Below are 17,622 nucleotides of genomic sequence, written 5' to 3' on the forward strand. Positions count from 1 at the left end.
AGACAGTGAAATAATATTACTGAAGTTCTATGAGAAAGTAACTTTTAACCCAGAATTGTATACTCAGAAATAAGTCTCTTCAAGAATGAGGATGCCATAAACACATTTTCATGCAAACAACTCTAAGAGAATTTATCACCAACAGACCCTCAATAAGGGTTCTATGGAATGTACCTCAGACAGAAGAAAAATAGTACCAAAAGAAAGGGCTAAGAGACAAGAAGAAATGGTGAGCAAGTAAAATGGTAAACATGTGTGTCAAACTAAGCCAACATTGACTTGAGAAACAACAATAAAAATGTCTATTTCATGGGTTTATAAAACAACTAAGCAAGGAACTTCTAGTTTCAGTTCCAAGAGCTTGGGAGTTCTTATTCTCATCTTTACAATAAGAAAAATTTGGTCACACTGAAAATCAATGACTTTTCTGGGACCCATTAGAGAACTGAGGCCATAGAGAAAACTACTACCTTGAAATCTGAAGAGTCAGGCACTTTCAGAGAGAGAGAAAGCATCTGAAATTTGCTTATCTCGTGCGGAAAGCACTGGATGCCAGAAGCTAGTTAATACTTAACTACTACAAACAACTTTACACTTGTAAATTTATCTATTTAGAATATATGGATCAATTCCTTGAAAACCACAGTCTCTCACAAGTCAACCAAAAATAAAACAGGCACTCGAATAATCCTATAAACATTAAAATAATTTAGTTCAACATAAAATCTCCAGAAATAGAAATCTCCAGACCCAAATGTGTTTACTTCAAAAGTCTATAACACTTTTAAAGAAGAATTAATGCAAATTTTAAACAACATTTTCAAAGAAATAAGAAGAGGAGGGAATATTTTCAACTAATTTTATGAGGCCAGAATTACCCTGATATCAAAACCAGACAAATGGATTACCAAAAACCCAAAAACTCTATAGTCCACTCTGTCATAAACTTAGATGAAAAAATCCTCAACAAAATATTGGCAGACAGAATCCAACATTACATGAAAATAATTACAGTCAGTCCTCCATATCTGTGGGTTCCACATCTGCAGATTCAACCAACAGCAGATAGAAAATACTTTTAAAAACAATAAAAATAACAAGAATAAAACACTACAAATAAAAAGCAATACAGTATAACAACCATTTACATAGCATTTACATTGTGTTAGGTATAATCTACAGATGATTTAAAGTAAATGAGAGGATATGTGTAAGTTATATGCAAACACTAGGCCATTTTATAAAAGGGACTTGAGCATTCATGGATTTTGGTATCTGCAGGGGTTCCTAGAACCAATCCTCTGCAGATACTGAGGGATGACTGTATATGCAATGATTAAGTAGGATTTAGTACAGGTATGCAAGACTAGAATAAAATTCAAAAAATCAATTAATGTAATCCACCCTATCAACAAACTAAAGAAGAAAAATCAATACATACTGACAAAGCACTTCATAAAACCCATTAATGATAAAAACTTTCAGCAAGTTAGGAATAGAGATGAATTACCTAAACTTGATAGGCACTCCTTTCTTTAAATAATTTTAATGAGTTTGAGCATTCAGCAATTTGTGAATTGGGAAGCACAATACACAAGCAGTTCAGGGCTCCACTGAGGGGGATCAAGAGAAAACTTTTATAAGGTGTTCTCAGAAGAAAGACGAAATAAATATTTGATTGCTTAAAGTAGAAAGTCCATAGTTAGAGGTTAGTTGGTGGTTTCTGAATGGTTAAGCTTAAGATTTTATACTTTTATTTTTTATTTTAAGTTCAGGGGTACATGTGCAAGTTTCTTAGTGAGATAAATTAATGTCACAAGAGTTTGTTGTACAGATTATTTTGTCACCCAGGTGTACCTATTACCTATTAACTAGCACCCATTAGTTATTCTTCCTGATCTTTTCCCTTCTCCCACCCTCCACCCTCAGGTAGGTCTCAAATGTGTGTTGTTCCCCTCTGTGCCCATGTGTTCTCATCATTTAGCTCTCACTTACAAGGGAGAACATGCAGTATTTGGTTTTCTGTTCCTTTTAGGTTGCTAAGGATAATGGCCTCCAGCATCCATGTCCCTGCAAAGGACATGATGTCATTCTTTTTTATGGCTGCATAGTATTCCATGGCATACACATACTACATTTTCTTTATCCAGTCTATCACTGATGGACATTTAGGTTGATTCCATGTCTTTGGTATTGTGAATAGTGCTGCAATGAACATATGTCTGCATGTGTCTTTATAATAGAACGATTTATATCCCCTTGGGTATATACCCAGTAATGGGATTGCTGGGTTGAATGGTAGTTCTGTTTTTAGCTCTTTGATGAATCACTACACTGCTTTCCACATGGTTGAGCTAATTTACATTCCCACCAGCAGTGTATAAACATTCACTTTCTTCTGCAATCTCACCAGTATCTGTTATTTTTTGACTTTTTTATGATAGCCATTCTGACTGGTGTGAGATGGTATCTCACTGTGGCTTTGATTTGCATTTCCCTAATGATCAGTGATGTTGAGCGTTTTTTCATATGCTTGTTGGCTGTATGTGTGTCTTCTTTTGAAAAGTGTCTGTTCATGTCCTTTGCCCACTTTTTAATAGGGTTGTTTTTTCTTGTAAATTTGTTTAAGTTCAACTTGATAAGAAACTTCTATAAAGCAAACAAAAACTATCACCAACATTATACTTAAAAGTGAAAGACTAAATGCTTTCCCCCTAACATCAGGACTAATGTAAGGATTTCCACCTTCTCCACTCTTTTGACATAGTACTAGAAGTTCTAACCACTGCAATAAGGCAATAAAAGGAAATAAAAGGCATACGGTTTGGAAAATAATTTTTAAAAAATCCCTATTTGCAAATGTCATGATTGTCTACACAGAAATATCCCCCTAAACTACAGAAATTCCTCGAACTAACAAGTGAGTTCATCAAGGCTGCAAGATACAAGATCAACACACAAAGACAATCTTGAGACTTTCATTTCTGGCATGACAGCATGAGGAGCTCTAAAGACCCATTCTCTAATAAAACAAGCTCAGCTGGCAAAATTACAACACAACAACCTTTTAAAATCTCTGGAAATTGTCTTAATGGAATACAGCACATGAAGATATTTTTATTCAAGAAAATCTACTGAAATGTGGTAAGAGCACAGTCTTTGATACATGTGCCATGCTACTGTTCCCGACCTTACTACTGTCCCCTCACTACTGGCTCCAAGCTTAGCTTGATAGAAGCTCCACTTAAGGTGTGTATAGCCAAGATGAAGCTCCCTTTCGTCTTGGAGAGAATGTCCCATCAATACTTTGGCATCTTACTGGAAGGAGCAGAGAGCTAGCATTTAGCATTCCCTTCAGCTCAGAATTGCAGAGGCTAAATTCCTGGCAAGTGTGGTTAAGAGGTTGGAGGATCCCTTCCTCCTCCCAGTTTTTACTCATAGAATGGAGGCTATATACCAGGTGCAATAGGCTAAGAATACTGAGGTCCTGATTACCCTCATTCCATCTTGCTCACAGGGTAGGTTCCACACCAGGATAGGCAAACTAAGACCAGAAGCTGCTGCCTCGCCCAGCACCCAGAACAGTGCTCAGACAGTATACCCATGGAGAGAGGAAATTCATAAGATGAGAGAGCTCTGAAACTCTCCCCCCAAAACTAACTTTATTTTTAACATAGTACAAAGAAGCTCAAGCCCAAGGATGTTCTCAAAAACTACAAGTTCACTTAACTAACAGCAACATAGGCCAGCTTGTTCATCAGAGAGAACAAGAGAGAGAGAGACAGGTAAGAAGAGCCCTTCTGGGGTATGAAGAAACCTCCAAGACTTACTTCACAAACTACTCCTGCTAGAGTTTAATTAGATAAGGCTGCTGGGCAATGCATGCTTCAGGACACTGCCAAACAAACAAACAAAAAACAAAATACAGCGTTCAGCTAGTAATTAGTGGAGCCTAGAGTGTAATACCCCCATGTGGGCTGACAGCTTAATAGAGAGACTGGGAAAAAGTCAAAGAAAGCCCAAATTACCTGCAAGCCAAAAACTATGCACTCCAAGAAGCAACACTGAAGGGTTCACACTGCAGGGAAACATACTTTAAAAATAGCCTAGCCAAGTCACAAAGCAGAGTTATATAGAAATAAGGAAATGATACCAGAAGGTAATTCAAACCCACAGGAACAAATGAAAATAATAAATACATACATGTTCTCCTTAATTTTCTCAGCTTTCTTAAAACATAAAATTATATAAAATAATAATTATAATGATGTATTATTTAGTTTTTAGCATATACAGATATAATATATATATTATAATAGCTCAAAAAGGAAGGTGAAAGAGAGCTATATAGGAGTAAAATTTTTATATCTCATTGGAATTAAATTAGTACAAATCTGAAGCACACTGATGTACGATGTATGTGAAAAGCCCTAAAACAACCACGAAGAATATACCTAAAAAATATATAATAAAAAATGATCAAATGAATTAAAAAGTTAAACTAGAATAATTCATTTAATGCAAAAGAAAGCAGTAAAGGAAGAATAGAGAGAAAAAGCCATGAGCTCTATGGAAAAATAAAACTGCATATTTAAACCAACTATATCAATAATGATTTTAAATCAGAACAGATTAATCAACCCAATCAAAAGGTAGAGAATATCTAACTGAATACAAACAAACAAGATCCAACTGTATGCTGCCTACAGAAGATACATTTTAGACTGAAAGATACAAGGCAGGCCTGGTGGCTCACGCCTATAATCTGAGCACTTTGGGAAACCAAGGTGGGAGGATCCCTTGAGTCCAGAAGTTTGAGACCAGCCTGGGCAACATAGTGAGACTCCATCTCTATTCTAAAAAAGAAAGAAGAAAAAAGAGAAAGAAGCAAATAGATTAAAAGTAAAAGAATGTAAGTAATACATCATGCAAACAACAACCACAAGAAATTTGGAGTGACCATACTAATATGAGACAAAATGGATGTTCAAAAACATTACTAGAGATATATAGGGACATTCAATAATGACAAAAGGGTCAATCCATAATGAATATATCACAAGTATAAACGTATATGCCCAAACAACAGAGCCGCCAAATACATGAAGCAAAACTGGCAGAATTGAAGGGAGAAATAGACAATCCACTGACAATAGTTGGAAACTTCAAGACCACTCTTTCAATAATGGATAGAACAACTACATAGAAGATCAACAACAGGGAAATAGAGGACTTCAACACAAAGCAGTAATAACAAACATCTGTAAAACACTCCATCTCCAAACAGCAGACTATATATTTTTCCAAAGTGTACATCAAACATGCTCCAAGAGAGACAATATTCTAGGCCATAAAAGAAGCTTCAATAAATTTGGAAGAATGGAAATCATATAAAGTATGTTCTCCAATCATAATGGAGTAAAATAAAAAATTAATAACAGAGAGAACTTTGGGAAATTCACAAATATGGGAACCTAAAGGAAACAGAAGAAGGATATAATAAGGATTAGAGGTGAAAATAATAAAACAGAGACTAGGAAAACATTAGAAAAAAATCAACAAAATCAAAAGTTGGTTATTTGAAAAAATTAATAAACTTGACAAACCTTTAGTGAGACTGACCAAGAAAAAAAAGAGAAAACTCAAATTAATAAATTCAGGAAAAAAAGAGGAGACATTACTACTGACTTTATGAAAATAAAAAGAATTATAAGGGAATATTATGAACAATCATAAACTGTATGCCAACACAATAAATGCCTTAGGTGAAATAGACAAATTATTAGAATGATACAAACTCTCAAAACTGACTAAAAAAGAAATGAAATCTAAATAGATCTATAACAAGGGGTTGAATAAGTAATGAAAAACCTTGCCAGAAAGAAAAGTCCAGGATTAGATGGTTTCACTGGTGAATTCTACAAACATTTAAAGAATAATACGATTCTTCAAAAGCTCTTTCAAAAAGTAGAAGAGGAAGAAGCACTTCCCAACTCATTCTATGAGGCCAGTATTTCCGTGCTACCAAAGTTAGGCACATATATTAGAAGAAAAGAAAATTATAGACCAATAGCTGTTGTGAATATGGATGTAAAAATCCCCACAAAACACTAGCAAACTGAACCCAGGAATGTATAAAAGGATTTATATGTATACATTTATATATGTATATATTATACTTATACTTTTTACATCACAATCAAGTTAGATTTCTTATAGGAATGCAAGCTTGATTTAACCTTTGAAAATCAATTAATGCAACAGATCACATCAATAGAATTAAGGACAAAAAACCAAATGATCATCATAATAGGCACAGATAAAGCATTTGGGAAATTAAATACCCCTTCATGATAAAATCAACAACAAATTAAAACTAGAAGGAAAGGTCCTAAACCTAATAAAAGACACCAATGAAAAACCCACAGTGAATATCACACTTAATGGTGGTGAAAGATTGAATAGTTTCTCCCATGCCGCCTGCCAAGATCAGTAACAACAGAAGGATGTCTGTTTTCATCTCATCTTTTCAACATTCTAGTAGAGGTTATAGCCAAGGTAATTAGGTAAGAAAAAGAAAATAAAAGGCATCTGGATTGGAAAGGAAGAGATGAAATTATTTCTATTTGCAGATAACATAATCTTGTATATAGAAAATCCCAAGGAATGCACTAAAAAACACCATTGGACCTAATAAATGAGTCCAGCAATGTTGCAGAATATAAGATCAATATATAAAAATCAATTACATTTCTATAAAGTAGCCATGAGCAAACAAAATGAAATTAAGTAAAACAATTTTATTTACAATAGCATCAAAACAATAAAATGCTTAAAAGAACACTTTAAAAAATGTAAAACACTCTGAAAACTGCAAAACATTGGTGAATATAATTAAAGACCTAAGTAAATGCAACAACATCTCATGTTCAGGGACGTAAAACTTATTATTGTTAAGATGGTAATATTCCCTAACTAATCTATAGATTAAATGCAGCTTCTGTCAAAGTTTCAGCTTAATTCTTTGCAGAAATTAATAAATTGGTCTTAAAATTTATATGGAAATGCAAAGGACCTAGAATAGCCAAAACAATCATAAAAACAATCTGAAAAAGACCAAAATTAGAAGACATACTTCCCAATTTCAAAATTACAATTAAACTACAATAATCAAGAATGTGTGGTACTGGTATAAGGGTAGAGATACATATAAACAAATGGAATAGAACTGAGAGCCCAGAAGTAAACCCTTCAACTTATAGTCACCTGATTTTCATCAAGGGTGCCAAGACAATTAAGTAGGGGAAAGAAGAGTCTTTTCAAAAAATGCTGCTAGGACAACTGGATAGCCACATGCAAAAGAACGAAGCTGGATTCCCATCTCACACCACATGCAAATATTAACTCAGAATAAATTGAAAAACCTAAATGTAAGAGCCAAGACTATAAAACTCTTAGAAAAAAGCCTAGGCATATATCTTTGTGACTTTGCATGCTACAACATGGATTAACCTTGAAAACATGCCCAAAGAAACGAGCCAGATACAAAAGGCCACATATTGTATGATTCCCCTTATATAAAATGTCCAGAATAGGCAAATTCATTGGGACTGAAAGTAGATTAGTGGTTGCCAGGGGCTAAGGGGAGAGAGTCATCTGGAGTGAGTCTAGAGTATGGAATTCCTTTTTGGCATAAAGAAAATGTCCTGGAATTAGTGGTGATGGTTACACAACTATGTGAATATACTCAAAACCACTGTATACTTCAAAATGGTGAATTTTATGGTATGTGAATTATATCTCTATCAAAAACAATTTTTTAAATGTAGGAAAACACATACCAGGCAAATATTAAGCTAAATAAAGCTAATGCAGGTATATTAATATGAGAAAAAAGATTGATTATAGGGCAAAAACGTCAATGATACCAAATTACCAGGTATTACCAGAGTTAATAATTTCCTTACATGGTGATAAAATATTCAATTCACAAGGAAGATATAGCAATTCTAAATTTGTTTGTAACTACGAACTTTCAAGATTGACAGAATTACAAGGAAACATTAACAAATTTTCCATATCAACAGGCAGCCAAAACCCCAGAAGAATATAGAACATTTGAGCCAGATTAACAAACACAAGTTAATCGAGGTATATAGTACACTAAACACAACTGTAAAACGCACATTCTTTTCAAGTGCTCTTGGAACATTTACCAGATTGTCCATAAGTTGGTCCATAAAGCAAGTCTCAATAGATTTCAAAGAACTGAAATAATACAAAGTTTGTTCTCTGACCAGAATGGAATTAAAATAGAAATGACAAGAGCACTGATCTATCAAAACAGAAGCTGGTCCAAGGGCTGGCACCAAGTACTGGAGGCCTCCTGCTGTGGTAGGCATTAATCCTTTAGTTGCTAGATGATAATCAGTAGGTCCTGGCTATCCTGGGAAAGGAATTGAGGTGGCCAGGGTAACTGGGTAAGTGTTGGAGAGACTAAAAAAGCCTGGGACAGTGCCTATTTATAAAATGGACTAGAAATAGTCTGAAAATTCATATGGCCATACGATTGTGAATCTGTGGAATATCAGCCCTGTTTAGTAGGCCAATTATAGCATTGGACACTTAAATTAGAAAAGAAGAAAGTCTGAAAATGAATGAGCTGAGCAGCATGCAACTCTATTAGTTAAAAAAGAACAACAGAATAAATCCAAAGAAAGTAGGAGAAACAGAATAATGATGAAAAAATAGTTAAATAGAAAATAAAGATAAAAAAGGATCAAAAAGTCAAAAGTTGATTATTTTAGAATTATAAAAGTGTCAAACTTATAGCAAGATTGATCAAGAGAAAAAAGGTGCAAATAAATAATATTATAATGAAAGAGAAGCTATAACTACAAATGCAACAGAGATAAAAAAGATACAAAGATAAGAACTTTACACAAAATAAATTTGAAAACTATGTGAAGTAGAAAAATTCATAGAAAATCATAACTTAGGAAAGCTTAAGAAAGCTAACTTTAGTGGAAATAGCAAACTGAAAGGACTCTATAACTGATAAAAGAGATTGTATCAGTTAAAATGTTAAAGGAGACACCGGGTCCAGATATTTTACCTGGAAATGCTGCCAGGTAAAATATTTGAGGAATGGCTAGTTCTGCAGACAACCTCTGTCAGAGGACAGAATGAAAGGAAATAGTTCCCACCTGATTTTATGAGGTTAGTATAATCTTGACACTCTTGGAAAAATCACAGGCCAATCTCTTTCCTGAGCAAAATGCTAAAATCCTAAACAAAATATTAGTGAAAGAAATTCAGAAGTTTTTATTTATCCCAGGACTGCAAGATTATTTCAACACAAGAAAAACTCTAATGTATTGTACCACATTAATGGGTTAAAATAGAAAATTAATGTCATTTCAGTGAATACAGAAAACATGTTTAATAAAATTCAATATTCATTCATCTTTTAAAAATTGTATTGGCAAACTCAGAATAAACAGGAACGTCTTTAACCTATTAAATGATATCTACCAAAAAACTACAGCAAATTTGCTCAATGGTGAAACTTAAAATCAGGATCAGCATAAGAATATACACTATTAACATTTCTTTTCAACGTGTACTGCACATCTCGTGTGTGTATATTAAAGGTGGGAGGTCTTAGCAGTGTAATAATATAAGAAAGATAAAAATGAGGGTTGTGGGGAAAATGAAAGCTGTCATTTACATACAAATTATCAAAACTCATAAGAAAGTTTAGCAGGTTTGCTAGTTACAAATTCATTACATGAAAAACAAATACAGTTGTATACATTAGCAACATACTGCTATAAAATTTAATTTTCTAAAAAGGTACTGTTTAAGATAGCAACAAAAAATAAGCCAAAAAAATCTTACAATGGCATGCAAACCTTTTATAGATTAAATTATAAAACTTCACTCAACATGAAAAAGTCTGAATATATGGAGTGATATACCGTGTTTAGGGAAGACTCAATGTCACAAAGATGGCAACTCTCCTCAAATTGACTGATTTACAGATTGAATGTAATTTCCATCAAAATCCCAAAAGTTCTCTCTCTCTCTCTCCCTCTCTCTCTCTCTCTCTGTGCGTGTGTGTGTGTGTATGTGTGTAACTTGGAAAGCTGATTCCAAAATTTATGGAGAAGGGCATTGGACCAAGAATAGCCAAGACACTCCATAAGAAGGACAAGATGAAGGGACGTGCTCTACCAGGATAAAGGTACAAGAATGCCCATTGGATTATTCTTCATAATCAAAAATTAGAAACTACCCAAATGCTCAACAATAGTAAGATGGATAAACTGTGGGATATTCACAAGGGGAATAAACAAACTACAACTGCTTGCAACGATAAAATGGGTGGTTCGCATAAACATAATGTTGGATGAGAAAAGAATATGCACAGCTGTTCAAGTACTTTACATGTTAATGTATTTAATCTTCAGAATAACATTAAGTAACTGTGTGTCTGCTAGAGAGGATGCTCCAAGAAAAAGGTGATTCAGACCTTACAGGGATCAATAGACTGGCCTCCCTAGCAAGAAGTGAACCAGACATTGTCCAGACTTGGCAACCACTATCTAAGTTTTTTGCATCTATGGTCTGATAAAATTTAGTCAAATATTAATGAGTGACTGTCTTGTACACACAGAGCCCCATTCTTGGCTATGGTGAGTGGTAGAGTGGAAGTAGCACAGAGTGACCATTTACTGAGCATCTACTATGTGCCAGGATCAGGGCCTGATGTTGAGGATATGATGGTAAATAAGACCACACACCCGCTTTCTTGTTTATATAACAAGAACAATAATAATTAGGATAATTAACAATTACTGCATATGTACTATGTGCTGGACACTCTTCTAAGCACATCACATGCTTCAGTTCATTTAATCTTCACAACTACACTGTTATTAACTTCCTTTTACAGGTGAGGAAACAGAAGCCAAGAGAGGTTAAGAGAGTTGTCCAAGGTCACAGACACAGGGGGAGATAGAGCTGGAACTCAAACCTAGGCAGTCTGGATCCAGAACCTCTGAATCAGTGAATTACTCCCAATAACACTGGGTTGCAGGCATTAATCCTGTTTTATAGCTGAGGAAAGTGACACTCCAAACAAAAGTGAGCACATATTTATTTTTCATCTTCTATTTGATAGAGACTATATTAGGTGATTTATGTATATTATCTCTCCAACTTGAAAGACACAGTTCCCAGGACTATAAGCATTCTAGCTCTGGAGGACCCGTGTATGCAGAGAATGGCTTGCTTGTTTGTCAACTAAACAGCCCCTTGGAAAAGGCCAAGAGTGGCTGGCTGGGCGAGGGTACCTCTCAGTCTCCAGGCTCCTAGATCTCCAGATGAGTGAGTGAGAGAGCTGGTGGAGATAAGAAAGAGAGAGAATAGGAGCCTAGTCTTTTTTCTCTCTCTTCCTCCACCCACACCCTACATCCTGTATATTATAACTATATTTAACATCCTATATGCTCCTAGATCCTCTAAGCAACTACTGCTACCCCCAATATCCCTAAGCCTGGGCCTCCTCTAGCATTAGCAGACTGGAAACTTGGTTAGCTGGCCTTTGGGGTGTCTGAGTCCCACAGTCCACAGCTGCCTTATCTTAACCCACCTTATGGCCACTCAGGCCACAATCCCTGGGCTGGATGCACCTTGGTCCACCACTGTCGCCTGTTATCTATGGGAAATGGTACACTCCAGTTTTTGTTTTAAATATGTACAGGTTTTGTTTTGCCCTTGATCTTTCTTAAATTTCCAAAGTGAGCACCACACCAGTGGGCTGGCCCTGAGAGACTGCCTCTCTCAAATTTCCAGAGCAGCAAGGAAGTCCATATGTGCCAGGAAGGCAACACTGGAGACAGGACATTAAGTGTTTCCCAACCTAGGCAGGTATAGACTCAGAAAAGGCCTGAGAAAGGAGAGGAGCAATACTGACCAGTGACATGGCACTGTTGTGTACCCAGCACCTGTCCCCTGAAAGATGATGCCAGGAGCCATCACCTTATTTCACCCAGGCACTATCAGTCAGGCAAGACCAACTCCCAGACACTTCACAGAAGTCACCAAAATGAAACATACTAGGCTATCACTGAACAGTCCTAAACTAGAAATCTTAAATTCCAAACAAGAAGCATTCCAAACAAGCTCTGCATAAGAAAGGAAAAGTTCCTAAAGATCCCTCTGATTAAGATGGTCTTAACCTAATCCTCCTTTGTCTTCATCTCTCTTTCCGCCTGTCTTCTCTCTCATTCTTTTCCTCACGTTTTTGACACTAGCCTCTATTTCATCCAGTTGTTCATCTATTCCAACTTTTAGGTTGAGGTAGGAGTGGATGGCAAGGGGAGGTGCATCCTTTGCTCTTCTACACCCACTCTACCACCACCACCTTTAAACCCACGGAAGCAAACCCCACTTACAGCCCCTTCTCCGTTGCAGCCTGCTGCTGCCGCTGCTGTGTGGAATCCAGATCTTCTGCAACCTGGTTTGGGTGAGCTCTCCCATCTCTGGAGACATCTTAGGAGTCGCAGCGAATGACATCACTGCCCACAAGGTACCTGGCCTCACTTCCTATCTTACTAGCTGTCTTTTCTCTCGCTGTGGCCACAGCAGCAGGTGGACAGGGCTGGGACAGGGGGTGTACTGGGTTTCTGAGCCCTCTCAAAGTCTGTCTTCAGTCCCCTCTCTTCTTTCCTCTGGTCCTAGCCTGCCTCTGCTCCTGTATGTACTAGTGGGGTATTGGGTGCAGAGGGCGAGAGGTTGGGCAGAGGTCAGGAGAGGCCTCTGAACTCCAAGGGCTGTGTACATAGGAGGTAAGTTGGAGCCCAACAAGGAAGGCAGCCAGCAACACAGCCCAGGTCTGACCAGTCACTTCCCTCCAATGAAGACAAGACTAATAGAGTATGCAAATAAAAGACCAAAGATCATGTGCTTACAGCCTGTGTGGGGTATAGAGGCAAAGGTGATGGAGGTAGGTCTCAGCGGCTTTCCCAGCTTTGAAATAAAAAAATGGGCCCAAGCAGAATGTCAAGCTCCAACCCAGAAACCAAGATTCACATCAGAAATGCAAGGTTCCCAAGGACAAAAACACAAACACAAAGTCCCTACTGGGGAATGCAGTGTTTTGAGCTGGCAATTAGAGGCCCAAACTGGACATGGAAGGTCCACTACTTCTCTGCTTCCCCGACCCAAAATGGCATTGCATCCCTTGTCTTCTCTGGATTCTGCTGCCTTCCTTGCCACAGGGCCTCTCCCACCTGAAATGTGCTGCCTGGAGCACTCTTGAAGAGATGGGCACTATCTGATCATCTTTCTACTCTCTCCAGCCAAGGGCTAAATAAATAGGAGTAAACTGACACCTTTGGAAGAGTGCAGCCATTGCCTGGGACTGGAGGTGGGGGAATGGTAAGCTCTGCCCACATGGCTGTTAGCCACCATCAGATGCCCTAAGGAGAATGACACTGGCATCATGAACTGATAGAAAATTTCACTAAAGTTCCTCATGCCAAGCTATTAGGATGGAGATTTAAGAGGGTGGAGGCTGCAGCAGGGAACAGAGAGCAATGGCCTCAAAGTAGGACAAGTCCATAGGCCAGAGTCATCCAGCCCAGATGACTCACTCTCACCTGCCCTCTCCCGCTCCCCTGACCCGTTGTTTTGAGGCTTTTATGTGTATAACTCATAGAACTGCACAGCTTGCCTGGAAGATGCACAAGTGTGCTCTTACTTCACTCTTTTGCAACCTTCCCACCCCCAATGAACCTCCAACGATTGGCTATGAAGAAGCTCAACTTTCTTCCACTGAGCTGGGCTACACAAGGGCAATCTCTTGGGGACAGAAATTTCCAATCCCTGCCCTCAAATGCTCTCAGTTCCACTTTGCCTTTTAAGAAGTTCCCTAAAATACATTTGCAAGCCTTAGTCTACACAAGGGTCAGATTCCCTCCAGTTGTTGTGTATAAATCATACCAAATTTTTAATACATTCCAGAGCCCACCTATCTAAATGAATCAACTGAGATAGCAGATCATGATGGTTAAGAGCAATAGGCTCTGGAGCAATATTTCTTGAGTGGAGTCCTACCTCTGCCCCTTGTTGGCTATGAGGCAATGAGCAGAAGACTAAACTTTTCAGTGCTTCAGTTTTCTTATCTGGAACATGGGAATGATAGGAGTACCTACCCTCCTTAGGACTGTTGAAGATTCAGTGTGTTAAAAAATGTAAAGCAATCTGTGAAATGTTAAAAATATATTATCTAACACTGTTACTCCCTTTGGGAGGTAAATGATCAGACACCTCCTTGACTAATCTGAAACTTCTAATATAATGCTGACCATACAGAAAACTCTCAGTTAAGGAAACTTACAATATTATGGGAAAGGCTTAACATTTATAATACACAAAGAGCTCCTGCAAATCAATTAGAAGGATGAATTTGGTTTTACTCTTTTGATTTTGTGTAAAGACTTGCAAGATCATTTCATCTCACCCTCTCAGGTAAGAAAACTGAGGTCTAGAAATATTTTCCTAAGGTCATGTAGTAAATCAGTGGCCAAGTCAGGAATAGAACACTAGGGACCTAATTTCTCCCAGGCCAGGGCTTTTCTTTAATTAATCAAACAAGCCTGATCTAAGAATGTGGTCTTACAGGTTAGCTCAGAACCTCTAGAGTCTCAGAACTAGACTTTGTAAGAGATACAACTCTTTTAATTCTAATAAATTTCCTAACTGGTATAAATCTGTTAATATTAATAATCTTAATTATAACCCTTTCCCTGTATGTTTTCCATTGCCCACAAAGCAACAACATATTCCTTATCTTATTTGATCCTTGCAAACATCCTTGTTAGCCTTACAGGGAAACTGAGGTCTGGGGAGGGGAAGTGGCATGTTCAAGGTAATCTAGCTGGTCACATGAACATCTCTTTTATGTTTACAGTTTTGTCCTCATGGCCCTGCCAACAGGCAGAAGGATAATTTTAGCAGCAGGAAATCTGAGATAGGAAGCTGGCAGGCTTTTGACAAAGTCTTAAAGGGTAAACCTGGGGTCCAGGCTTGAAAGCCTAACTTAAAATTGCCTGGAATTAGCTATGAGATTCCTCACTACTGTTACCAATTCTGATCCCAGAAGCAGGAGACCAAAACAAGCTTTATGGAAAGACCTCAGCTTGGCACTCAAGACTTTTCAATCAAGCTTCAGCCTATCTGTCCAGCCATATCTCTCCTTAGATCATCCTTAAACTGCACTGGCTGACTCACTGGGCCCCAAAATACATGGTGTATTTTCCTGTTTCTTGGCCTTTGCTCAGCCTGAAATGCCATTTTTCTCCTTCTATTCCCAACAAAATCTGACCCACTTTTCAAGGTCTGGTTTGATGTTCACTTCCTCTGGGAAGTGACCCCTGTATCCTTGGGACAGGCCTTGTATTTGGTTCTTATATTGCCCACATGCTCCTATCTGAGCAAGTATCCACCAGTATTTTCCTGGTCTGCTTCCCCACTAGACTGTGAACTCCTTGAGGATGGAGACTAGATCTCAGTGATCTGTAATTTGTGTTTCCAGTGTCCAACTCAGGCCCTGGCACAGAGGACAGAGAAGACACTTGCTTATTGTGTTTGTGCAGTCTACATCTCTCTGCCCTAGATGAGATGAACTTGTGGACAACTAATTCTAGTTCAACAAGGTAAATATTATAACAGAGAGCTGTGCAGGGAATTGGATGGGAGAACTAATTTGTCTGAGGTAGGAAGTGGCATCCAGAAAGGTTTCTCTACCTTGAATGGCACAGAAACAGATAAACAAAAGAATGAAGTCCTCTCTGAAAAGGGCCAATGAACTCGTGGCAGAGAAAGGGTTCAGTCAGTACCAGATTCTCATTCAAGATCAAGCTCTGACCTGCAGCTCTTGGTCTAAAATTCTAAAATGGGGCTATCTCTAGGGAAGAAAAGATTACAATGTGATTTCCCAAGGCCCCCAGATCCTGACCCCATACCCCTCCCAAAGTATAGGGCATGTGTATGGGGGGAGAATACCATGTAAAGCAGCATATGACAGTGCTGATGGATAATAAAGTCACGAATGGGGTCTCCCTATTGGTAGCTCTCAGACTGTTTGGGTATGAATGCATTTGTGGAGAGTGAAGGTGTGAGGGGAGATCAACCACACACTTACAAGCTAGGTGCATGTATATGAGTGTCAGGCCTTCTGTGACAGCAGCCTAGGATCCCCTTCCTTCTCACCCACTGTCCTGGCCCACCATCTCTCCACTATTTTCGGCCTCATGCCTGGGCCCCAAACCTCACTGAATCCTAGTCATGGAAGTGGCTCTCCGCAGACTATAGTCGCACAGCAGCTGGAGGGTTTTGGGTGGGATTGCTTGTGGAGCCTATAGAAAAAGCAAGATGACTACTCTTAGAGCGAGGAAGTCCTGAAATGTCTCCAAAGAGCTTTGGTTTCTGCCTTTCCACTCTTCTTGATCGTGACAGCCCTCTGAGGAACGTTGGCTAGAGACTTTGATTTCCATTTTACTGAGGAAGCTACTGATGCCCAGAGAAGCAAGAGAGCTTGTTCAAAGCGCCACAGCAAATCAACCCTACTTTACACATCAGTGGGGAGGTAAGAGCTATCTCAATCACTCAGTTCATTCAAAACCAGACTTGACCAAGTTAGAGAGACTTTCACAGGTGCTAGTGAATTGCCCTGGGGGCCAGTGTCCCACAAAGCCCAGAATGGGCTTTTAAAAATATACAGACAGATAAATAGGTTACATATAGATATAATCTTTTCCCCCGCTTTCCCATGCCCTTTAATGCACACGACAACCAACCATCTATGCAAAGAAAACTTTCCAGAGGGCCTGAAGAATGGATGTGGATTTGTGCAACTCCTGCCTACTTTCCCTTCTTTCTCACCTACCTTTTATTCTAGAGGTTTTTTCTTCCATCGCTAATTATCCAACACTCGGTTCTCTTGCATTTACAGACCCCCAAGGCAGGTCCAGTGGGTGGCATCAAAGAGGAAGCCTGGAGGTGTTCGTTGGTTCCCTGAGAAGGCTGAGGATGTACCCTTGTTAAGTGGGGGATGTATGTGCTCTGTTGAAATATCAGCTGTTGTAGTTGCCAAAGAAGTTCCTGAGCCACCAGAAGCCTTTTCTCTTCAGTCCAACCATGTGTTCACCTTGCCCCAAAGGTCAGAACTAATATTAACAAGCCACTGCAGAATGGGGAAATTAAAACCAGCCATGGAGACAGGCAAGTTCTGGATTTCGCTGGTGCTGAGTTTCAGATCGATCTTCAGTGTAAATGGGCATAATCCCTTACTGGAAAGCAATCTGGCAATATGAAGCAAGAGCAATAAAAATGTTCATTTCCTTTGTCCTAGTTATCGCACTCATGGGAGTCAATCCTGAGTCAATAACCCCCAAAGCATGAAGAAGCTCAGGACATGCAAATTTTTATTTTAATCACAGAGCTATTTTCTGATAGCAACAACTGGTAACCTTTTAAGTCCTCCAGGAGGAAAAGCAGTTTACTGCGTCTTTGCTGTAACCATTGAGGATGATGGCTCTAAGACTTAAATTC

General features: G+C 38.3%; 1 protein-coding gene across 5 annotated transcripts in view; it reads right to left on the reverse strand.

Moving 5' to 3' along the window:
* The window catches only part of PFKFB1 (6-phosphofructo-2-kinase/fructose-2,6-biphosphatase 1), a 65,490-nt gene extending 48,267 nt beyond the window's left edge, over nucleotides 1–17,223 (reverse strand). The window contains exon 1 of one of the 5 annotated variants that reach the window (XM_016943641.4): nucleotides 16,958–17,223. In XM_016943641.4, coding sequence (XP_016799130.1) covers nucleotides 16,958–16,985 — 28 coding nt within the window. In that variant the 5' untranslated portion in view covers nucleotides 16,986–17,223. Of the gene's footprint in view, nucleotides 1–12,461; nucleotides 13,387–16,957 lie in introns of those variants that run through there. The other 4 variants (XM_016943645.4, XM_016943640.3, XM_016943639.3 and 1 more) reach the window with 4 other exon arrangements.
* Between the last annotated feature and the right edge of the window lie 399 nt (nucleotides 17,224–17,622).

This window comes from Pan troglodytes, chromosome X (assembly GCF_028858775.2).
Source record: "Pan troglodytes isolate AG18354 chromosome X, NHGRI_mPanTro3-v2.0_pri, whole genome shotgun sequence".
Taxonomy (NCBI): domain Eukaryota; kingdom Metazoa; phylum Chordata; class Mammalia; order Primates; family Hominidae; genus Pan; species Pan troglodytes.